The 25,132-nt window shown below is 41.9% G+C and overlaps 1 protein-coding gene across 1 annotated transcript in view; it reads left to right on the top strand.

The window, feature by feature from the left end:
• LOC135549865 (metaxin-1-like) overlaps positions 1–24,350 on the top strand; it is a 29,861-nt gene extending 5,511 nt beyond the window's left edge. The window contains exons 2-8 of the mRNA XM_064980220.1: positions 3,673–3,742; positions 5,233–5,318; positions 15,489–15,581; positions 22,080–22,262; positions 22,976–23,052; positions 23,163–23,320; positions 23,694–24,350. Of these exons, the coding sequence (XP_064836292.1) occupies positions 3,673–3,742; positions 5,233–5,318; positions 15,489–15,581; positions 22,080–22,262; positions 22,976–23,052; positions 23,163–23,320; positions 23,694–23,905 (879 nt within the window). The 3' untranslated portion in view covers positions 23,906–24,350. The remainder of the gene's footprint in view (positions 1–3,672; positions 3,743–5,232; positions 5,319–15,488; positions 15,582–22,079; positions 22,263–22,975; positions 23,053–23,162; positions 23,321–23,693) is intronic.
• Positions 24,351–25,132: the final 782 nt, after the last annotated feature.

The raw sequence follows: 25,132 nt of genomic DNA, 5'->3' as shown, positions 1-25,132 counted from the left end.
TCAGGAAGATGACTTAGGGGCTCGTCACCCCTCCTCTCCTTTTTCTTTCCCCTCCTACCACCACCACCACCCAGATAGATTTTAAGTTAACCCCTGTAAGGGTGACTTACTTTTAGCCTACTTTATGCCAAAGCGATGATTGACGTCTTTGTTTTCAATTAAACCCAGCTAGTTTGAGTCTAGTGAATATTGAATGTATCCCCCCTCAACTTTCAAGAGGCCTAGCCTACAAGTAGACCTAATTTAGGGAGTGCAGGTTGGTTGTTTCATTTTGTTGGCCTGACGTCCTCGGGGTTTAACATAAAGTTGAGGTAAATAGAAATATTTGGACACTTGCCCTGTCAGCATAATGCAAGTAATGTGCCCTTAAGGGTTTCAGAGTGCTGTAAGCTCTACCTCGTAAAGGTAGGATAATCCTGGATATCAAATCAAATTTTATTGCGCCGAATACAACAGGTGTAGATCTTACAGTGAAATGCTTACTTACGAGCCCTAACCAACAATGCAGTTTAACATTTTTAAAGTACCTAAAAAAAAGAGAATAATAAAAAAACTAACAATTTAAGGAGCAGCAGTAAAATAACAATTATGAGGTTGTATACAGGGGGTACCGGTACAGAGTCGGGGTACCGGTACAGAGTCAATGTACCTGTTATTCTAGGTAATTGAGGTAATATGTACGTGTAGGTAGAGTTAAAGTGACTGCATAGATAATAACACAGAATAGCAGCGGTGTAAAATAGGGGGGGCAATGCAACTAATCTGGGTAGCCATTTGATTAGATGTTCAGGAGTCTTATGGCTTGGAGGTAGAAGCTGTTTAGAAGCCTGTTGGACCTAGACTTGGCACTTTGTCTTGATCATGTTGAGGGAGAGGTGGTTGTCTTGGTGCCACACGGGCAGGTCTCTGACCTCCTCCCTATATGCTGTCTCGTCGTTGTCGGTGATCAGGCCTACCACTGTTGTGTCATCAGCAAACCTAATGATGGTGTTGGAGTTGGGCCTGCCCGTGCAGTCATGAGTGAACATGGAGTACAGGAGGGGGACTGAGCACACACCCCTGAGGGGCCCCCGTGTTAAGGATCAACGTTGCGGATGTGTTTGTCCAGGTGGGAAAGGGCAGTGTGAAGTAGTGGTCGACCGATTATGATTGTTCAACGGCGATAGTGATACAGATTATTGGAGGACCAAAAAAAGCCGATACCGTTAAATCGGCTGATTTAAATAAATAAAAAAGTATTTTATTTGTAATAATGACAATTACAACAATACTGAGTGAACACTTATTTTAACTTAATATATCAATAAAATCAATTTAGCCTCAAATAAATAATGACACATGTTCAATTTGGTTTAAATAATGCAAAAACAAAGTGTTGGAGAAGAAAGTAAAAGTGCAATCTCTGCCATGTAAGAAAGCTAACGTTTAAGCTAACGTTTAAGTTCCTTGCGCAGAACATGAGAACATATGAAAGCTGGTGGTTCCTTTTAACATGAGTCTTCAATATTCCCAGGTCAGAAGTTTTAGGTTGTAGTTATAATAGGAATTATAGGACTATTTCTCTCTATACGATTTGTATTTCATATACCTTTGACTATTGGATGTTCTTATAGGCACTGTAGTATTGCCAGTGTAACAGTATAGCTTCCATCCCTCTCCTCGCCCCTATCTGGGCTCGAACCAGGAACACATCGACTACAGCCACCCTTGAAGCAGCGTTACCCATAGCTCCACAAAAGCCGCGGCCCTCGCAGAGCAAGGGGAACAACTACTCCAAGTCTCAGAGCGAGTGACGTTTGAAACGCTATTAGCGCACACCCCGCTTACTAGCTAGCCATTTCACATCGGTTACACCAGCCTAATCTTGGGAGTTCATAGGCTTAAAGTCATAAACAGCTCAATGCTTGAAGCATTGCGAAGAGCTGCTGGCAAAACGCACTAAGGTGCTGTTTGAATGAATGCTTACGAGCCTGCTGGTGCCTACCACCGCTCAGTCAGACTGCTCTATCAAATCATAGACTTAATTATAGACATAATAACACACAGAAAAACGAGCCTTAGTTTACGGATTCGACCATATTAATGACCTATCATTTCGAAAACAAAACGTTTATTATTTCAGTGAAATACGTAACTGTTCCATATTTTATCTAACTGATGGCATCCTAGTCTAAATATTGCTATATATTGCTATTACGTTGCACAACCTTCAATGTTATGTCATAATTACGTAAAATTCTGGAAAATTAGTTCGCAATGAGCCAGGCAACCCAAACTGTTGCATATACCCTGACTCTGCGTGCAATGGACGTAAGAGAAGTGACACAATTTCACCTGGTTAATATTGCCTGCTAACCTTTCTTTTAGCTAAATATGCAGGTTTAAAAATATATACTTCTGTGTATTGATTTTAAGAAAGAAATTGATGTTTATGGTTAGGTACATGTTGGAGCAACGACAGTCCTTTTTTTTTGCAAATGCGCATCGATTATATGCAACGCAGGACACGGTTAGATAAACTAGTAATATCATCAACTCATGATTATGATTGATTGATTGTTTTTTATAAGATAAGTTTAATGCTAGCTAGTAACTTACCTTGGCTTCTTACTGCATTCGCGTAACAGGCAGGCTCCCCGTTAGGCAGGTGGTTAGAGCGTTGGACTAGTTAACCGTAAGGTTGCAAGATTGAATCCCTGAGCTGACAAGGTAAAAAATCTGTCATTCTGCCCCTGAACAAGGCAGTTAACCCACTGTTCCTAGGCCGTCATTGAAAATAAGAATGTGTTCTTAACTGACTTGCCTAGTTAAATATAGGTGTAAAAAAAAATGTTATTGTTATGAAAACTTGAAATCGGCCCTAATTATTCGGCCATTCCGATTAATCGGTCGACCTCTAGTGTGGAGTGCAATAGAGATTTCATAATCTGTGGATCTTTTAGGGAGGTATGCAAATTGGAGTGGGTCTAGTGTTTCTGGGATGATGGTGTTGATGTGAGCCATGACCAGCCTTTCAAAGCACTTCATGACTACAGACATGATTGCTACAGGTCTGTAGTCATTTAGGCAGGTTACCTTAGTGTTCTTGGGCACAGGGACTATAGTGGTCTGCTTGAAACATGTTGGTATTACAGACTCCGACAGGGGAGGTTGAAAATGTCAGGATATTCTTGCCTTTTGAGTTTTCCTAATGAGATCTCTCGGTCTTTGAAGGAGCCATTGTGTTATTTAATCATTCACTGAATTTTCAAGAAGGTAATGAGCTTTGTAATCTGGTATTTTGGCCAGAAAAGAGTCATGCACCTCTCTTCAGTTCCAAAGACATGTAATTTCTTCAGTGCGATCTGGAAGAAGTGGTGTTCTTCTTGCTTGAATAGTTTCTCTGTGGTGAAAGAGGCATCTCGCTGTCCTAAAGTATAAGGCACCAAAGTAATCCATAAGACTCCATTACTGTGGTCCTGTATGGCAGAGTTGGTAGAGAGTTGGTAGAGCATGGGGCTTGCACAGCCTGGGTTCTGGGTTTGATTCCCGGGGCCACCAATATGTAAAATGTATGCACGCGTTACTGTAACTTGCTTTGGATAAAAGCTTCTACTAAATGGCATTTATTATATTTAATGATAAACTTTATTGGAAACTGTTTGCTCATCTGTTTCTCTGTCTTTCTCTCAGGCCTATGCCAAGTTTGCTGGTGCTCCACTCAAAGTCCACAAGATCACCAACCCCTGGAGAAGCCCCACAGGTAATTCCAACCCAGAGCACTGCTATGTTCTGTTCTCACTATCGTAAAAATCGATACATATTGCAATATTATTTTGGATGATATTATATTGATATTTTGACTTCAAGTATCAATTTGAAATGTATTTTTTTGCTAGGTAGCTTGGCTAGCGCTAGTCGGCAGTACCTGTGCTAAAACTCCAGTATTTTCATCTTCTTTTAAATACGTTTTCAGCACTTTTATTTCCATGACTGATCAAAAGTCAATTTCTTGTGCTGTCTCGTCTCTCTTCAGCAGACACACACTGAGTGTCCAAAACATTAGGAACACCTGCTCTTTCCATGACATAGACTGGACCAGATGAATCCAGGTGAAAGTTTATTGATGTCACTTGTTAAGTCCCCTTCAATCAGTCTAGATGAAGGGGAGGAGACAGGTTAAAGATGGATTTTTAAGCCTTAAGACAATTGAGACAGGGATTGTGTATGTGTGCATTCAGAGGGTGAATGGGCAAGACAAAGCTTGAAATGTCTTTCAACAGGGTATGGTAGTAGGTGCCAGCTACACCGGTTTTAATGTGTCAATAACTGCAATGCTGCTGTTTTTCACACTCAACAGTATCATGTGAGTATTAAGAATGGTCCACCACCCAAAGGACATCCAGCCAACATGGCACAACTGTGGGAAGCATTGGCGTCAACATGGGCCAACATCCCGGTGGAATGCTTTCGATACCGTTTAGAGTTCATGTCCTGACGAATTGAGACTGTTCTGAGGGCAAAAGGGTGTGCATGTAAATATTATGAAGGTGTTCCTAATGTTTTGTACACAGTGTATAGTGAGCAATATGTTTGGAACATCAAATCGCAATCGAATCACAATACATATAGAATAGGGAGAATTGCAATTCTTATCTTATCATCATCTAAGCATTTTGATATAGTAATGAGGTCCCTGGCAATTCCCAGCCCTAGTACTCACCATGCCTTTTTTGGAATGACCTCACTGAACTCAGTACAGGCTCACACATCACACAACTCCCATAGCGTTACTTTACCGTCTGCGTTCACTCACCCTTAGGAACGAAGAAAGCGATGGTTTGATATATGAGAACGGGAAGCTCTTACTTTCCCCCTCTTCTCACTGGAGTAGAACAGGGGTCACAGGTCGTGTGGTAACAGTCAAAAGGTCAGCGAGCACCTGACGTTCTCATATCTCTCCGTACCAACTTCTTTGTATGCCAGCCCAGTTTTGCTGCACCCTCCTGGCTTCCTCACACCACAGGGGGTTCAGACGACTCTGAGGTCTTTATGGTTACTGTCTGGATCGTTGTTTTTTGCATTCCCGCTATCCATTTCAGAAGATCGCTATATCATTTTAATGTGTTTCCTGAGATGTTAAACACTTTTCCACGCGTTGTGAGTGAGGTCTGATAATCTGCGCAGAGCGATTGCAATAAAGACGACCTTGATTGCGCCCTTTCGGCTGACTGCTCTGGTCCCTCGTTTCAGGTACCTTGCCGGCACTGAAGACAGCGGAGGAAAGTACTCGTAGTCTTTCCAAACCCAGTAATATCATCATTCACCTTCGAAAACAGGTGAGTCTTATTCCTACCATGTCATCCGGAGCCATTTGTAGATATCGTCATAGTCAGGAACTGATTTCCAATGTGTACTGCTTTTGGCCTCAGGGTATATTCCCTTGCTTATAAATTCTGGGCATGCAGATTCAAGGCACAAATTAGTTTCACGAGTGTTTTCTTGAGCTCCAGTAACAACATGGTAATCTCTGCAAGACCTCCACATCTATAGTTGGGTTGGGCACTCGTTATTTTGTTGGTGCGTTCAAGTTAAATCGTCAGTATTCAAAGTGGAGGTTCACACACTCGGATTTAAAGTTTATGTTAAACAATTTTTTATTTGATATAACCATTTAACCAACCATATTAAAGAAGTATGGTTAAGAAACTTATAAAAGGCACACTTTTGCATAAGTGCAAGGGGTCTTTCTCGTCTGCCAAACTGATACAACTGGTATGCAAAAGGAAGACCGTAGGCAAAACTTGAGGTCCTTAAATATATTGCTGTCCATGGACAGTGAGTCTTGGGGGTGGAGATTACCTGGTTATGAGTTGTTGCATTGACCTTTATTGGTAGAAAGTCTTGGCATAGTGATTTACTAGGCTTAATTTAGTGTTTTAGGCTGGGTTGTGAGCCTCTGGTGTAGAAATCTTGGCCATAAACTCTGCATAGATGGAATGGGTCTCTCATCAAGTCACCAGAGGGGTATACTACAAATCAGGATGAATAAATTAGCCAGCTAACTTGCCTTAATATTCTAAAATAACCTTTTACAATTTAGAAAGATAAGCTTGAAATGGACATGGTCTAATTGACTACAACAACCAAAAACACATCTAAGTTTAGCTTTCAGAAATCAATCAATAGTTGTTTCTGGTTGTTTTATCAAATTAGTTGGCTAACTCATTGATCCTACTTTGTAGTATACCCCACAGGTTGAGCAACAGATGATTTGTTTAGCAGTGTTGTGGTAAAGCGTCTCCCATATTGCTTCGACCTTACAGATTGAGGGGTTAGGGCCAATGGCAACAGTCTTATTGGGGTCCGACACATTACAAAAAATACATTACAGACAAAAAACTTTATTTACATACATTTAAAAACATTAACATCAAATGTTATTGGTCACATACACATGGTTAGCAGATATAGCCCTTGGTTCACTCCAGACTTTACTGCCCTTGACCAGGACAGAAACATCCTGTGGCGTACTGCATTAGCATCGAATAGCCCCTGCGATATGCAACTTTTCAGGGAAGTTAGGAACCAACACACAGTCAGTTAGTTAGGAAAGCAAAGGCTAGCTTTTTCAAACAGAAATGTGAATCCTGTAGCACAAATTCCAAAAGGTTTTGTGACACTGTAAAGTCCATGGAGAATAAGAGCACCTCCTCCCAGCTACCCACTGCACTCAGGCTAGGAAACACTGTCACCACCGATAAATCCACAATAATTGATAATTTCAATCAACATTTTTCTACGGCTGGCCATGCTTTCCACCAGGCTATCCCAACCCCGGCCAACAGCTCTGCACCCCCCGCTGCAAATTTAATGCATGCTTTTCAACCGATCGCTGCCCGCCCGCCCGACTAGCATCACTACTTTGGACAGTTCTGACTTAGAATATGTGGACAACTACAAATACCTAGGCGTCTGGTTAGACTGGACATTCTCGTTCCAGACTCACATTAAGCATCTCCAATCCAAAATTAAATCTGAAATCGGCATCTTATTTTCCAACAAAGCCTCCTTCACTCATGCTGCCAAACATACCCTTGTAAAACTGACTATCCTACCGATCCTTGGCTTCGGCAATGACATTTACAAAATAGCCTCCAACACTCTACTCAGCAAATTGGATGTAGTCTATCAGAGTGCCATTTGTTTTGTCACCAAAGCCCCATATACTACCCACCACTGCGACCTGTATGCTCTCATTGGCTGGCCCTCGCTTCATATTTGTCGCCAAACCCACTGGTTCCAGGTCATCTATAAGTATTTGCTAGGTAAAGCCCTGCCTTATCTCAGCTCACTGGTCACCATAGCAACATCCACCCGTAGCACACGCTCCAGCAGGTATATTTCACTGGTCATCTCCAACACCTACTTTGGCTGCCTTTCCTTCCAGTTCTCTGCTGCCAATGACTGGAACAAATATCAAAATATCACTGTAGCTGGAGTCTTATATCTCCTTTAGTAACTTTAAGCATCAGCTGTAAGAACAGCTTACCGATCACTGCATCTGTACACAGCCCATCTGTAAATAGCCCAGCCAACTACTTCATCCCCATATTGTTATTTATTTTTGCTCTTTTGTACCCCAGTATCCCTACTTGCACATCAACTTCTGCACATCTATCACTCCAGTGTTAATGCTAAATTGTAATTATTTCACCACTATGGCCTATTTATTGCCTTACCTCCCTAATCTTACTACATTTGCACACACTGTATATAGATTTTTCTATTGTGTATGTTTGTTTGTGTAACTCTGTGTTGTGGTTTTTGTCGAACTGTTTGCTTTATCTTGGCCAGGTCGCAGTTGTAAATTAGAACTGGCCTACCTGGTTAAATAAATGTGAAAAAATATCTATATTTTTTTAATGTTAATGCAAGTGTAGCAAAATGCTTGTGCTTCTAGTTCTGACAGTGCAGTAATATCTAACAAGTAATCTAACAATTCCCCAAAAACTACAGTTGAAGGCAGAAGTTTACATACACCTTAGCCAAGTACATTTAAACTCGGTTTTTCAGAATTCCTGACATTTAATCCTAGTAAAAATCCCGGTCTTAGGTCAGTTAGGATCACCACTTTATTTTAAGAATGTGAAGTGTCAGAATAATAGTAGAGAGTGATTTATTTCAGCTTTTATTTATTTCATCACATTCCCAGTGGGTCAGAAGTTTACATACACTCAATTAGTATTTGGTAGAAGTGCCTTTAAATTGTTTACTTGGGTCAAACGTTTCGGGTAGCCTTCCACAAGCTTCCCACAGTAAGTTGGATGAATTTTGCCCCATTCTTCCTGACAGAGCTGGTGTAACTGCGTCAGGTTTGTAGGCCTCCTTGCTCACACACACTTTTTCATTTTGGCCACACATTTTCTATAGGATTGAGGTCAGGGCTTTGGGGTCAGGCCACTCTAATACCTTGATTTGTTGTCCTTAAGCCATTTTGCCACAACTTTGGAAGTATGCTTGGGGTCATTGTCCATTTGGAAGACCCATTTGCAACCAAGCTTTAACTTCCTGACTGATGTCTTGAGATGTTGCTTCAATATATCCACAGAATTGTCTTTCCTCATGATGCCATCTATTTTGTGATGTGCACCAGACCCTCCTGCAGCAAAGCACCCCCACAACATGATGCTGCCACCCCCGTGCTTCGCGGTTGGGATGGTGTTCTTCGGCTTGCAAGCTTCCCCCTTTTTCCTCCAAACATAACGATGGTCATTATGGCCAAACAGTTCTATTTTTGTTTCATCAGACCAGAGGACATTACTCCAAAAGGTACGATATTTGTCCCTATGTGTAGTTGCAAGCCGCTGGCTTTTTTTTATAGTGGTTTTGGAGCAGTGGCTTCTTCCTTGACGCACAGCCTTTCAGGTTATGTTGATATAGGACTCATTTTACTGTGGATATAGATACTTTTGTACCTGTTTCCTCCAGCATCTTCACAAGGTCCTTTACTGTTGTTCTGGGATTGATTTGCACTTTTTGCACCAAAGTACGTTCATCTCTAGGAGACAGAACACGTCTCCTTCCTGAGCGGTATGAAGGCTGCGTGGTCCCATCGTGTTTATACTTGCATACTATTGCTTGTACAGATGAGTGTGGTACCTTCAGGCGTTTGGAAATTACTCCCAAGGATGAACCGGACTTGTGGAGGTCTGCAATTTGTTTTGAGGTCTTGGACGATTTTCTTTTCTCTTTTCCCATGATGTCAAGCAAAGAGGCACTGAGTTTTAAGGTAGGCCTTGAAATACATCCACAGGTACACCTCCAATTGACTCAAATGATGTCAATTAGCCTATCAGAAGCTTCTAAAGCCATGACATCATTTTCTGGAATTTTCCAAGCTGTTTAAAGGCACAGTCAACTTAGTGTATGTAAACTCCGAAAGCACTGGAATTGTGATACAGTGAATTGTAAGTGAAATAATCTGTCTGTAAACAGTGGTTGTAAAAATTACTTTTGTCATGCACAAAGTAGATGTCCGAACCGACTTGCCAAAACTAGTTTGTTAACAAGAAATTTGTGGAGTGGTTGAAAAACGAGTTTTAATGACTCCAACCTAAGTGTATGTAAACTTCCGACTTCAACTGTACCTAATACACAGGGGTGAATGAGAATATGTACATATAAGTATATGGATGAGCGATGGTCGAGCGGCATAGGCAATGTGCAATAGGTAGTATAAAATACAGTATATACATGTGAAATGAGTAATAAGATATGTAACCATTATTAAAGTGGCATTGTTTAAAGTGACTAGTGTGCGTGTGTTTGCATCAGCTACACATACGTCAGGTCATACACACAACAAGTAGGTCACATGCTATATTTGTATAAAAAAATAGCATTTAACTTATATTGTACATAATATTGCTGCTACCGTCTCTTATGACCGAAAATAACTTCTGGACATCAGAACAGCGATTACTCACCTCGAACTAGAAGAAGCTTTTTCCTTTAACGAGTCCGACGCGAAAGATATACTGCTTTCTCGGTAACAGGCCCAAATCTCTGTCATTTGCATGAAGAAAAGATGGAGAAAAAGGGGATCAGAGGTCAGACTGCCTTCTGAGAATTCGTAGACGAGCGAGTCAACTCCCACTGCCATCCATTCTATTTGCCAACGCGCAATCATTGGAAAATGAAATCGATGACCTACAATCAAGATTATCCTACCAACAGGACATTAACTGTAATATCTTATGTTTCACCGAGTCGTGGCTGAATGACGACACGGATAATATAGAGCTTTCCACCCACCGGCAGGACAGAGAGGCTACGTCTGGTAAGACGAGGGGTGTGTGTCTATTTGTAAATAACAGTTGGTTTGCAATGTCTTGAGGTATTGCTCGCCTGAGGTAGAGTACCTTAAGCTGTAGACCATACTATCTATTATTTGTGTCTATTTACCAACACAAACCCATGCTGGCACTAAGACTGCACTCAACCAACTCTATTTAAGGCCATAAGCAAACAAGAAAATGCTCATCCAGAAGCGGCACTCCTAGTGGCCAGGGACATAAATCCATTTTACCTCATTTCTACCAGCATGTCACATGTGCAACCAGAGGGAAAAAGCTCTAGACCACATTTACTCCACACACAGAGATGCATACAAAGCTCTCCCCCACCCTCCATTTGGAAACTCTGACCACAATTATATCCTCCTGATTCCTGCTTACAAGCAAAAACTAAAGCAGGAAGTAGCAGTAACTCACTCAATACAGAAGTGGTCAGATGATGCGAATGCTACGCTACAGGACTGTTTTTCTAGCACAGACTGGAATATGTTCCGGGATTCATCAAATGGAATTGCGGAGTATACCACCTCAGTCATCGGCTTTATCAATAAGTGCATTGACAACGTCGTCCCCACAGTGACCGTACGTACATATCCCAACCAGAAGCCATGGATTTACAGGTAGCATCCTCATTGATCTAAAGGCTAGAGCTGCCGCTTTCAAGGAGGTGGACACTAATCCGGACACTGATAAGAAATACCGCTGTGCCCTCAGATGAACCATCAAACAAGCAAAGCGTCAGTACAGGATTAAGATTGAATCCTACTACACCAGCTCTGATGCTCGTTGGATGTGGCAGGGGGGAAAACTATTACAGACCACAAAGGGAAACCCAGATGTGAGCTGCCCAGTGACGCAAGCCTACCAAACGAGCTAAAGGTCTTTTATGGACCCGAGGCAAGCAACACTGACGCATGCACAAGAGCACCAGCTGTTCTGGATGACTGTGTGATAACGCTCTCGGTAGGCGATGTGAGCAAGACCTTTTAAACAGGTCAAAATTCACAAAGCAGTGGAGCCAGACAGATTACCAGGACGTGTACTCAAAGCACGCCCAGACCAACTGGCAAGTGTCTTCACTTACATTTTAATCCTCTCCCTGACCGAGTCTGTAATACCTACATGTTTCAAGCAGACCACCATAGTCCCTGTGCCCAAGGAACCAAAGGCAACCTGCCTAAATGATTACCGCCCCGTAGCACTCACATCGGTCGCCATGTAGTGCTTTGAAAGGCTGGTCATGGCTCACATCAACAGCATCCTCCCGGATTCCCTAGACCCACTCCAATTTGCATACCGCCCCAACAGATCCACAGATGACGCAATCTCAATCGCATTCCACACTGCCCTTTCCCACCTGGACAAAAGGAAGAAATATGTGAGAATGCTGTTCATAGACTACAGCACAGCGTTCAACACCATAGTGCCCTCAAAGCTCATCACTAAGCTAAGGACCCTGGGACTAAACACCTCCCTCTGCAACTGGATCTTGGACTTCCTGACGGGCCGCCCTCAGGTGGTAAGGGTAGGCAACAACACATATGCCACGCTGATCCTCAGCACTGAGACCCCTCAGGGATGTGTAGTCCCCTCCTGTACACCCCCTTATTATTTGTTTTTTAAAACCAGGTTTGTTGTTCACTTGCACTGTATGAGAAGGGAGTTCCATGCTATCATGGCTCTGTATCATACTGTATGTTTCCTTGAATTTTGACAGTGCTGTGTGTAAATTGACTATGTAAACAATGTCTCTTTATAAAAACAAGAAGCGATGCAGTTAGTATTTCCTCAACTATTAGTTAAGAGATTGATATTTGCACTCTGATTACAATGAAGAGCAAAACTTGCCATTCTGTTCTAGACCAGCTGCAGCCTTCTTTGCAGCACTTCTGACTGGACAATAATCAAGATAAGATACAACTAGAGCCTGCAGGACTTGCTTTGCGGAGTGTGGTGTCAAAGCAGAGCATCTCTTTATCACGGACAGACCTCTCCCCATCTTTACAACCATTGAATCAAAATGTTTTGACCATGACAGTTTACAATCTATGGTTACTTTAGTCTCCTCAACTTGCTCAACAGCCACACCATTCATTACCAGATTCAGCTGAGGTATATAATGGTTTTGTACTACTTGTGGTCAATTTGCAGTCTACAAAATATTTGTAATTAAGTTCCGGCCCCCTGACCATCCGCCCAATAAAAGAAATGGCCCGGCGGTTTAATCTAGTTGAAGATCCCTTTTCTACAGTATTAGTACAAATGTGATCAATACACGTGGATGATATAGTTCCTGTAGTGTTTGTAAACACCCTGGTAGGTTGATTTAATAACCTGAACCAGATTACAGGCACTGGTTACAGTTTGAAGCTTCCGCTTGATGAAAACCAATCAATATTCAGGTCCCCAGGAAAGTAGACCTGTTTACATCACATACAATATCAAGCATTTCACACACATTATATAGATACTGATTGTTAGCACTTGGTGACCTACAGTATAGTAACTCCCTGAAATAATAGGGGTTTGATGAGGCAGGTGAACCTACAACCACAACACTTCAATAACACTTGACATTAGATTTTCTCTAAGCATTACAGGAAAATGGCTCTCAACTTTGTGTGTGTATATATACAGTGCCTTGCGAAAGTATTCGGCCCCCTTAAACTTTGCGACCTTTTGCCACATTTCAGGCTTCAAACGTAAAGATATAAAACTGTATTTTTTTGTGAAGAATCAACAACAAGTGGGACACAATCATATTACATTTACAATCATGAAGTGGAACGACATTTATTGGATATTTCAAACTTTTTTAACAAATCAACAACTGAAAAATTGGGCGTGCAAAATGATTCAGCCCCCTTAAGTTAATACTTTGTAGCGCCACCTTTTGCTGCGATTACAGCTGTAAGTCGCTTGGGGTATGTCTATCAGTTTTGCACATCGAGAGACTACATTTTTTTCCCATTCCTCCTTGCAAAACAGCTCGAGCTCAGTGAGGTTGGATGGAGAGCATTTGTGAACAGCAGTTTTTCAGTTCTTTCCACAGATTCTCGATTGGATTCAGGTCTGGACTTTGACTTGGCCATTCTAACACCTGGATATGTTTATTTTTTAACCATTCCATTGTAGATTTTGCTTTATGTTTTGGATCATTGTCTTGTTGGAAGACAAATCTCCGTCCCAGTCTCAGGTCTTTTGCAGACTCCATCAGGTTTTCTTCCAGAATGGTCCTGTATTTGGCTCCATCCATCTTCCCATCAATTTTAACAATCTTCCCTGTCCCTGCTGAAGAAAAGCAGGCCCAAACCATGATGCTGCCACCACCATGTTTGACAGTGGGTATAGTGTGTTCAGGGTGATGAGCTGTGTTGCTTTTACGCCAAACATAACGTTTTGCATTGTTGCCAAAATGTTACATTTTGGTTTCATCTGACCAGAGCTCCATCTTCCACATGTTTGGTGTGTCTCCCAGGTGTCTTGTGGCAAACTTTAAATGACACTTTTTATGGATATCTTTAAGAAATGGCTTTCTTCTTGCCACTCTTCCATAAAGGCCAGATTTGTGCAATATACGACTGATTGTTGTCCTATGGACAGAGTATCCCACCTCAGCTGTAGATCTCTGCAGTTCATCCAGAGTGATCATGGGCCTCTTGGCTGCATCTCTGATCAGTCTTCTCCTTGTATGAGCTGAAAGTTTAGAGGGACGGCCAGGTCTTGGTAGATTTGCAGTGGTCTGATACTCCTTCCATTTCAATATTATCGCTTGCACAGTGCTCCTTGGGATGTTTAAAGCTTGGGAAATCTTTTTGTATCCAAATCCGGCTTTAAACTTCTTCACTACAGTATCTCGGACCTGCCTGGTGTGTTCCTTATTCTTCATGATGCTCTCTGCGCTTTTAACGGACCTCTGACACTATCACAGTGCAGGTGCATTTATACGGAGACTTGATTACACACAGGTGGATTGTATTTATCATCATTAGTCATTTAGGTCAACATTGGATCATTGAGAGATCCTCACTGAACTTCTGGAGAGAGTTTGCTGCACTGAAAGTAAAGGGGCTGAATAATTTTGCATGCCCAATTTTTCAGTTTTTGATTTGTTAAAAAAGTTTGAAATATCCAATAAATGTCGTTCCACTTCATGATTGTGTCCCACTTGTTGTCGATTCTTCACAAAAAAATACAGTTTTATATCTTTATGTTTGAAGCCTGAAATGTGGCAAAAGGTCGCAAAGTTCCAGGGGGCCGAATACTTTCGCAAGGCACTGTATATATATATATATATATATATATATATATAAATCTACAGATTTCACATGACTGGGCAGGGGTGCAGCCATGGTTGGGCCTGAGAGGGAATAGGCCCAACCATGGGGAGCCAGGCCCAGCCAATCACAATGAGTTTTTTCCCACAAAGGGCTTTATTACAGACAGAAATACTCTTCAGTTTCATCAGCTGTCCGGGTGGCTGATCTCAGAAAATCCGTCAAGTGAAGAAGACTGATGTGGAGGTCCTCGGCTGGCGTGGTTACATGTGGTCTGCGGTTTTTAGTCCGGTTGGACATAATGCCAAAATATCTAAAATTATGTTGGAGGTGGCTTATGGCAACTGCTCTGGTGGATTTTCCTGCAGTCAGCATTCCAATTGAACATTCCCCCAACTTGAATCATCTGTGGCATTGTGTTGTGTGACAAAGCTGCACATTTTAGAGTGGTCTTTTATTGTCTCTAGCACAAGGTGCACCTGTGTAATGATCATGCTTTTTAATCAGCTTTTTGATATACCACACCTGTCAGGTGGATGGATTATCTTGGCAAAGGAGAAATGCTAACTAACAGGGATGTAAACAAATGTGCACAAAATTAGATAAATTAGCATTTTGTGCGTATGGAACATTTCAAGGTTCTTTCATTTCAGTTCATGAAACATGAGACCAACACTTTACATGTTGCGTTTCTGTTTTGGTTCAGTATAGATTCCTCTCTGTGCTTTGTAAAGGCCTTTTCACCGGAACCTTTGCTATGACTGTCTTTTTACCTGGTGAATTTTATTGACTATTTTGTAACGGCATCCATACTCTCATCTAGGACCTGATATCCCATATCTAAACTAAATGACTGACCGTCCTTGTCTTTCAGAAATACAACGCTGACTATGACCTCTCAGCCAAGGAAGGGGCGGACACTCTGGCCTTTGTGTCACTACTGGAGGAGAAACTGCTGCCCGCATTGGTGAGATAACGTCTACATGTGGCGATTGAAGGCCGGAGGAAAGAGATGACAGTTTGTTTTTCTCTCTTCACATACCGTAGAACATAGAAAAAGAAAGGGAAAGTGAGATGAGAAAAGGGGTAAAGGGTGGATATGGTTTAGCAGATCAGGGTAAAACAGGGGCATGGGGTCAACACACACACACACATACACACAAATAACCATATCCACATCTTAACATTCCCATTATTGCCTTTCTATGGTGGTTGATGATGATCCAAATATTATCAAAGGTCCAAAGGTCTCGGCCCTTTCAGTCTGTGCCAGGGGGAGGAGTTGGAGTTACCCCTGTGGATTCAGGAAAATAAATTCTGTCTGACACCATACCCAAACCGGGCGCGTGTGTTCGTCCACCCGCCATCGAGCGCAAATTGATTTTGCCCCCCCCCCCCCCACACCCCCCCACACCAAACGCGATCACGACACGCATGTTGAAATATCAAAACAAACTCTGAACCAATTATATTAATTTGGAGACAGGTCAAAAAGCATTAAACATTTATGGCAATTTAGCTAGCTAGCTTGCAGTTGCTAGCTAATTTGTCCTATTTACCAAGCTTGCTATTGCTAGATAATTTGTCCCGGGATATAAACGTTGAGTTGCTATTTTACCTGAAATGCACAAGGTTCTCTACCCCGACAATTAATCCACACATAAAACAGTCAACCAAATAGTTTCTAGTCATCGCTCCTCCTTTCAGGCCTTTTCTTCTTTGGACTTTATATGGCGATTGGCATCTAACTTTCATGGTATTACCACGACGACGACCGACCTTAATTCGTCTTTCAATCAACCATGTGGGTATAACTAATGAGGAGATGGCACGTGGGTATCTGCGTCTATAAACCAATGAGGAGATGGGAGAGGCAGAACTTGCACCACGCTCATCGTCACAAATAGAACTAACTTCTATTTTAGCGCCTGGCAATGCAGACGCTCGTTGGCGTGCTCGAGCAGTGTGGGTGCAATGATTTGAATAACATGTACGTGTACATTTATTTTGCGACGCGAGCTGTGTGGTTAGCATGTGACCCATTCCTAATCAATGTCACCTTTTTTAAATGCTTTCGCCTGGCATTGACCTTCAGTGGGCAAGGTTAAATGCCAGGTATTGGTAATGCAATTGCTCTCCTAATATTACAAGAAAAGTAAGTTATTGTGAAATATGCTTTAGAACTGTGAAATAATAGATTTCTACTCAGCTTAATGTTGAAGGGAAAGTAGGCATTCATCGTCAAAGCTTTTGAAGCTTAATTGAGCATTGATTAGCAGCGATAGTACCCAGCTCTATGGTAATGTAACAATTTTCATTCTAGCATACCACTTAGTGTGCAGCAATGTATTGGGCATGCATTCTTATCAGTAGGCTAATATGGACATTGGAACATGGCTCAGGGACAGTGATTGAGCAAGACAGGCTTGCCTGTGTTTACTGTTTGGGCCCTGCGGAGAATCCTCATAAGTTTACTGTGCCCAACCTGTGCTGCATTTCCTGTATAAAAGTGTCTGGCTTCCTGTGTAAAAAAATAAAAATCATGAAACAGTCGACAGAAGTTGTCTCTGAGGGGAAGGAGATGCGTCTGGATACAAGCGGAAGAGTCTCAAGTATGTTTGACCATACCTGGGGTGACCCCTTGCATCTGCACTGAGCCCCTGGGAATAGAGCAGCAGTGTAGCCTTACTATTAGGAAAATGGCACCCCAAGATGGTCAGGTTAAATACCATTGTGCCCCTGGTTAAATCGCATGAATTATGTCATCAAACATCCAGTTTTCAAAATTGGAGTCCTAGCCATTGATACTATTTTCAACAATAGGATCAACTCTTTCCCATATTGGAAAGTCAGGGTGGTCCTGTCCTATTAATTCTGTCTGGTATTGGGAGTTGACCTTTTGATAACCTATGGTGTTGACAGGGTAGGAACTAGTGTGGAACACGTACGTTTCCCCACCTTGAAAAGATCACAGGTGTGTTTTGAAAAAAGTTGCATTTGATCTTCATTGTTGTGTGTTGGCTCTATAACGTGCCTTTGATAATTTGTTGTTGTTTCTCTAGCAGTACTTTATGGTCGAAATCTATGGTACCTGCCTCTTCTGTTCTCCTCCTCCTCCATCCATTTACAGTGCCTTCAGAAAGTATTCATACCCCCTTGACTTATTCCACATTTTGTTGTTACAGCCTGAATTCAAAATTGTTTTTTTTTGTTCTACACACAGTACCCCACAATGACAATGAAAACAACATGTTTTTAGAAACGTTTGCGAATGTATTGAAAATGAAATGCACTAAATGACCAAAGGTATGTGGACACCTGCTTATTGAACATCCTCATTCGAAAGTCATGGGCTTTAATATGGAGTAGGTGCCCCTTTTTGCTGCTATAACAGCCTCCACTCTTCTGGGAAGGCGTTCCACTAGATGTTGGAACATTGCTGCAGGGACTTGCATCCATTCAGCCACAAGCATTAGTGAGGTCGGGCACTGATGTTGTGCGATTAGGCCTGGCACGCAGTTGGCATTCCAATTAATCCCAAATATGTTTGACAAACCATTTCTGCATGGACATGGCTTTGTGCACAGGGCCTTCCCTAAACTGTTGCCACAAATCACAGAATCGTCTAGAATGTCATTGTATGCTGTAGCTTTAAGATTTCCCTTCACTGGTCTTCAGGGGCCTAGCACAAACCATGAAAAACAACAGACCATTATTCCTCATCCACCAAACTTTACAGTTGGCACTATGCAATCGGGCAGGTAATGTTCTCCTGGCATCCGTTAAGGGGTAACCCAACTGTCGGACTGCCAGATGGTGAAGTGTTATTCATCACTCCAGAGAACGTGTTTCCACTGCTCCAGAGTCCAATGGCAGAGAGCTTTACACCACTCCAGCCGACGCTTGGCATTGCACATGGTGATCTTAGTCTTGTGTGTGTCTGTTCGGCCATGGAAACCCTTTTCATAAAGCATCCAACCAATAGTTATTGTACTGAAGTTGCTTCCAGAGGCAGTTTCGAACTCGGTAAAGTTTCAACTAGAGGTCGACCGATTATGATTTTTCAACGCCGATACCGATTATTGGAGGACCAAAAAAAGCCCGATACCTATTAATCGGCTGATTTTAAAAAGAACATTTTTGAAATTTGTAATAATGACAATTACAACAATACTGAATGAACACTTATTTTAACCTAATATAATACATCAATAAAATCAATTTAGCCTCAAATAAATAATGAAACATGTTCAATTTGGTTTACATAATGCAAAAAGTGTTGAAAGTAAAAGTGCAATATTTGCTATGTAAGAAAGCTAACGTTTAAGTTCCTTGCTCAGAACATGAGAACATATGAAAGCTGGTGGTTCCTTTTAACATGAGACTTTAATATTCCAAGGTAAGAGGTTTTAGGTTGTAGTTATTATAGGAATTATAGGACTATTTCTCTCTCTACGATTTGTATTTCATATACCTTTGACTATTGGATGTTCTTATAGGCACTTTAGTATTGCCAGTGTAACAGTATAGCTTCCATCCCTCTCCTCGCTCTTACCTGGGCTCGAACCAGGAACACATCGACAACAGCCACCCTCGAAGCAGCGTTACCCATGCAGAGCAAGGGAACAACCACTCCCAAGTCTTAGCGCGAGTGACGATTGAAACACTATTAGCACGCATTCCGCTAACCATTTCACATCGGTTACACCAGCCTCATCTCGGGAGTTGATAGGCTTGAAGTCATAAACAGCTCAATGCTTGAAGCACAGCGAAGAGCTGCGGGCAAAACGCATGAAAGTGCTATTTGAATGAATGCTTACGAGCCTGCTGCTGCCTACCATCGTTCAGTCAGACTGCTCTATCAAATATCAAATCATAGACATAATTATAATATAATAACACACAGAAATACGAGCCTTTGGTCATTAATATGGTCGAATCCGGAAACTATAATTTCGAAAAGAAAACGTTTATTATTTCAGTGAAATGCGGAACCGTTCCGTATTTTATCTAACGGGTGGCATCCATAAATCTAAATATTCCTGTTACATTGCACAACCTTCAATGTTAGGTCATAATTACAATTCTGGCAAATTAGTTCGCAATGAGCCAGGCGACCCAAACTGTTGCATATACCCTGACTCTGCGTGCAATGAACGCAAGAGAAGTGACACAATTTCACCTGTTTAATATTGCCTGCTAACCTTTCTTTTAGCTAAATATGCAGGTTTAAAAATATATACTTCTGTGTATTGATTTTAAGAAAGGCATTGATGTTTATGGTTAGGTACACGTTGGAGCAACGACAGTCCTTTTTCGCGAATGCGCACCGCATCGATTAAATGCAACGCTAGATAAACTAGTAATATCATCAACCATGTTTAGTTAACTAATGATTATGATTGATTGATTGTTTTTTTAAAGTTTAATGCTAGCTAGCAATTTACCTTGGCTTCTTACTGCATTCGCGTAACAGGCAGGCTCCTCGTTAGAGCGTTGGACTAGTTAACCGTAAGATTAAGATTGAATCCCTGAGCTGACAAGGTAAAGATCTGTCGTTCTGCCCCTGGAACAAGGCAGTTAACCCACCGTTCCTAGGCCGTCATTGAAAATAAGAATGTGTTCTTAACTGACTTGCCTCGTTAAATAAAGTTGTAAAAAAACTTTTTTTTTTAAATCGGCGTCCAAAAATACCAATTTCCGATTGTTATGAAAACTTGAAATCGGCCCTAATTAATCGGCCATTCCGATTAATAGGTCGACCTCTAGCTTCAACCAAGGATAGACAAGTTTTACTCGCTCATTCTGTGAGCGTGTATGGCCTATCACTTCGTGGCTGAGCTGTTGATGCTCTTAGATGTTTCCACTTCACAATAACAGCACTGATAGTTGATCGGGGAGCTCTAGCAGGGAAGAAATTTGACCAACTGACTTGTTGGAAAGGTGGCATCCTATGACATCTTTAGATCTTTAGTAAGGCCATTCTGCTGCCTATGTTTGTCTATGGAGATTGCATGGCGGTGTGCTCAGTTTTATAGACCTGTCAGCAACAGGTGTGGCTGAAATAACCAAATCCATTACTTTAAAGGGTATGTATGTCCACATACTTTTGTATATATAGTGTGTCTCCTTTTACATAAATATTCACACTCCTGAGTCAATGCATGTTACACCTTTGGCAGTGATACACCTTTTGGCAGTGATTAAAGCTGTACGTCTCTAAGAGCTTTGAACACCTGAGTTGTACAACATTTGCCCATTTTTATTATATTCTAAATTCTTTAAGTTCTATCAAATTGGTTGTTGATCATTGCTTGACAACCATTTTCAAGTCTTGCAATAGATTCAAGCAGATTTAAGTCAAAACTGTAACTCGACCACTTGGGAACATTCACTGTCTTCTTGGTAAGCAACTCCAGTGTAGTTTTGGCCTTGTGTTTTAGGTTATTGTACTGCTGAAAGGTGAGTTCATCTCCGAGTGTCTGGTGGAAAGCAGACGTAACCAGGTTTTACTCAAGGATTTTGCCTGTGCTTAGCTCCATTCCATTTATTTATTTTTTATCCTGAAAAACTCCCCGGTCCTTAAAGATTACAAGCATAACCATAACATGATCCAGCCACCACTATGCTTGAAAATATGGAAAGTGGTCATCAGCAATGTGTTTTATTGGGTTTGCCCCAAACATTACACTTTGTGCTTTGCCACATTTTTTTGCAGTATTACTTTAGTGCCTTGTTGAAAACAGGATGCATGTTTTGAGATATTTGTTTTCTGTACAGGCTTCCTCCTTTTCACTCAATCAATTAGGTTAGTATTGTGGAGTAACTACAATGTCACAGCCATTAAACTGTGGTAGGAAGGACTCCTGTAGCTTTGTAGTGACTGGGTGTATTAATACACCATCCAAACTGTAATAAATAACTTCACCATGCTCAAAGGGATATTCAATGGTTTCTTTTTTTATTTGTATCCATCTACCAATAGGTGCCCTTCTTTGTGAGGCATTGGACAACCTTCCTGGTCTTTGTGGTTGAATCTGTGTTTGAAATTCACTGCTCAACTGAGGGATGATCATTATATGTGTGGGTTACAGAGATGAGGTAGTCATTCACAAATCATGTTAAACACTATTATTGCACATAGTGACTCCATGCAGCTTATTATGTGACTTGTTAAGCACTTGTTTACTCCTGAACTTATTTAGGCTTGCCGTAACAAAGGGGTTGAATACTTATTGACTCGAGACGTTTCAGCTTTTCATTGTTAATTAATTTGTTAAAATGTTGTTTAAAAAAAACTGATTTCACTTTGACATTATGGGCTATTGTGTGTTGGCCAGTAACAAAAAAAATCTCAATTTTAAATTCAGGCTATAAAAAAAAGTCCAGGGGTATGAATACTTTCTGAAGGCACTGTATGTGTCTGTCCCTGCCTTTCTCTGTCTCTCTCCATCTCCCTCCTCAGATCTACACACAGTGGGTGGACTCAAAAAACTATGTGGACGTGACACGGCGCTGGTACGCCGAGAACATCCCCTTCCCACTCAACTTCCTGCTGCCCAACCGCATTCACAACCAGCAACTGGAAAGGCTGAGGCTGGTGAGGGGAGACCCCACACTGGAGCCTGGGGAGCAGCTGGAGAAGGAGGTGAGGAGGAATGGTTGAGGGTGAGAAAGACATATTATGGAAGAAGATAAGAGCGTGTGAATTGACACAATGGGATTCTGCAAATGGGCAGGTAGCAGGTGGAGGGATGAGATAGAAGGTGAAGAAGAGGGTGATGCAGAAGAGAGGAACAAAGAGTTTATTGAGACGGTGAGAATGAAGATCTGAGGGGAGTGACGAAAGAGGGTCTTGAGAAGGAGGTGAAAAACGAGTATCAACGCAGGGCATAAATTAGGGGTTAAACGGTCAAGTCTATGGAAGGACTATTATCATTAAAAATGGCAGCTAGCTATTACTAGAGAGAGGCCCTTGAATTGGCTCTTTGGTACACTGACATGGAGAGGGTAGTTCATAGTAATCCCAAGAAGCCAAAACAGTCTGTGTTTTCACAACACATGGTAATTGGGTCAGGCGGTTTATCTCCATGGTAAAGGGGGTATTGTTTTTTTACGCTATACTTTATTGACTCTAACTCTGGATGGTCAAATCTGGTCCTTGGCAGAGTTGCCCATCTCTGGTTTAACTGTACACACAACAATGTTCTGGCTTTGTTGAAGGATGGTTCGTAAATAAGCCCCATGGGCACTTGCTCGCTGACTACCTTTTTCATGAATGCAGATATTGCTTATCATGCTGTGAATGCCTCTGTGTGTCCATGCTGATGGTTGTCTGGGGGCTTTTCATCTTCTCCACAGCTCTACCATGATGCGCTAGAGTGCATGACCCTGCTCTCTCAACGGCTGGGCTCACACAAGTTCTTCTTCGGGGATTCGTAAGTGGCTGCTGTGTGCAAACTGCAAACAAATTGCATGTATAACACGTTTGCCAGACTGTCTTTCATATGAGTGTGTGTATACTGTCATTTGTGGATTGTCTCCACAGCCCATCCTCTTTGGATGCCTATGTGTTTGGTCACCTAGCCCCCCTGCTGAAGGTGAAGCTGCCCAATGGGAAACTCCAGCAACACCTCAACTCCCTAGACAACCTGCGGCACTACTGCACCAACATCCTCATCCTCTATTTCCCCTCAGAGGGCGGAGGTAAGTTCCCTGGAGTATTATTTTTAATCTCCGGTCATCAAGCAGTACCCCCAACCGTACACACATTTGTTGTAGCACAGGACAAACACACCTGATTTCAAATAGTCAAGTGGATGATTGGTTGACTGGTTGATTCAGGTGTGCTTGTCCGTGGCTACATCAAAAAAAGTTGTACTGTTTGGGATACTCGAAAACCAGAGTTTAAAAATGCTGATCTTGAGTGCCTAGTCTAGCAGCCTGATACTCAATTCCAGAACACTGAAAACTCTAACTGTATTGAGAATCTATTGCTAAAATGTTAGATCCACTGTGTGCAGAGACTTCATGCTTTCTGCTCTTGGACTCTCATCCTGTTTTTTCTTCTCTGTTTTAGAGCCACCCATTCGCAAGGTGTCAGTCCATTCGGACAGTAGTGACTTTGATAGCGAGCCCCATAAACGACGCAAGCAAATCCTGTCGGTCCTGTTCGCCATGGGCTCGATGCTGGGCTACGCCATTTTGATGGGGATCGTCAGCATCCAGCACATCCGACCGCAGGCAGCGCTAGTGGGACCCCGCCACATCGAAGAAGAGGAAGAGGAATGAGCAGTACTGTCTCGGTGTAGGACCAGGTAGAAGGAGGTGTTGTGAGGGGAAAATGGACGTTCTCTGACTTATTCTGTGCATATTGACGGAGAATAGATGGACAGGAATTACGTTCCTCAAACATCTCAATCTCCCACAATGCACGATAATCCTCTGTAGGTTCAGACCACTTCTAGGCATCCACAAACATGCCTAGTTATGCAGTCTCTGTATTTGGTGCTTGATTTTTGTTTTCTCGACATCCCAGGAAGGCATACCTTTTCTTGTCTCAGAATCTTCAAGAACGCTTTAATTTAATTCAAGAATGGTATGCCTTTTTTCAGGTTTCTTTCTTTCAGGTAGAGGTTATGAGGGTTGAGCCACTTTCTGAAATGTTTTGTCAGGTTTCACTTGCACAAACAGAATTTTGACTTGATTTCAGGTCATTAAAAGTAAAAATGCTGAACCATCTGTCACAAGGTGTTTGTTGTATGTTTGCCAACATTCCAGTTTCTCCAAGCTTCAAATATGTTACCCTACCCCTAAAATCACAATGGAAACCATAGACAGAATTATACAGTACAGCAGATATATTAACTGAAAGTTGTTATTTAAATTGCTTGATCTTTCCAAGAAGGGGAAGGAGACAGACTTTAGTTTAACACAGAGAAGGTTTCTGTCACAACAGAAAAAGAAAAAAAACATTTATACACTGAACAAAAATATAAACGCAACATGAAGCAATTTCTAAGATTTTACTGAGTTACAGTTCATTTAAGGAAATCAGTCAATTGAAATAAATGGATTATCCCCTAATCTATGGATTTCAAATGACTGGGAAGGGGCACAACCATGGGTGGGCCTGGGAGGGCATAGCCCAGCCAATCAGAATTTAGTTTTTCCCCACAGAAGAGCTTCATTACAGACAGCTGATGAAAATGTGGGTTTGCAATACCGAAGAATTTCTGCACAAACTGTCAGAAACCATCTCAGGGAAACTCATCTGCGTGTTCGTCGTTCTCATCAGGGTCTTGACCTGACTGCAGTCCAGTGTCGAAACCGACTTCAGCAGGCAAATGCTCACCTTTGATGGCCTATGGAGAAGTGGGCTCTTCACAAATGAATCCCAGTTTCAACTGTACTGGGCAGATAGTATGACGTTGTGTGGGCGAGCGGTTTGCTGATGTCAACGTCATGTACCAGGTACCCCCTGGTGGCAGTGGGGTTATGGTATGGGCAAGGCTAAGC

Source organism: Oncorhynchus masou, chromosome 12, assembly GCF_036934945.1.
Source record: "Oncorhynchus masou masou isolate Uvic2021 chromosome 12, UVic_Omas_1.1, whole genome shotgun sequence".
Classification (NCBI taxonomy): Eukaryota; Metazoa; Chordata; class Actinopteri; order Salmoniformes; family Salmonidae; genus Oncorhynchus; species Oncorhynchus masou.
Note: the sequence above shows the minus strand (reverse complement) of the source record. Positions and strands in the feature narration are given on the sequence as shown.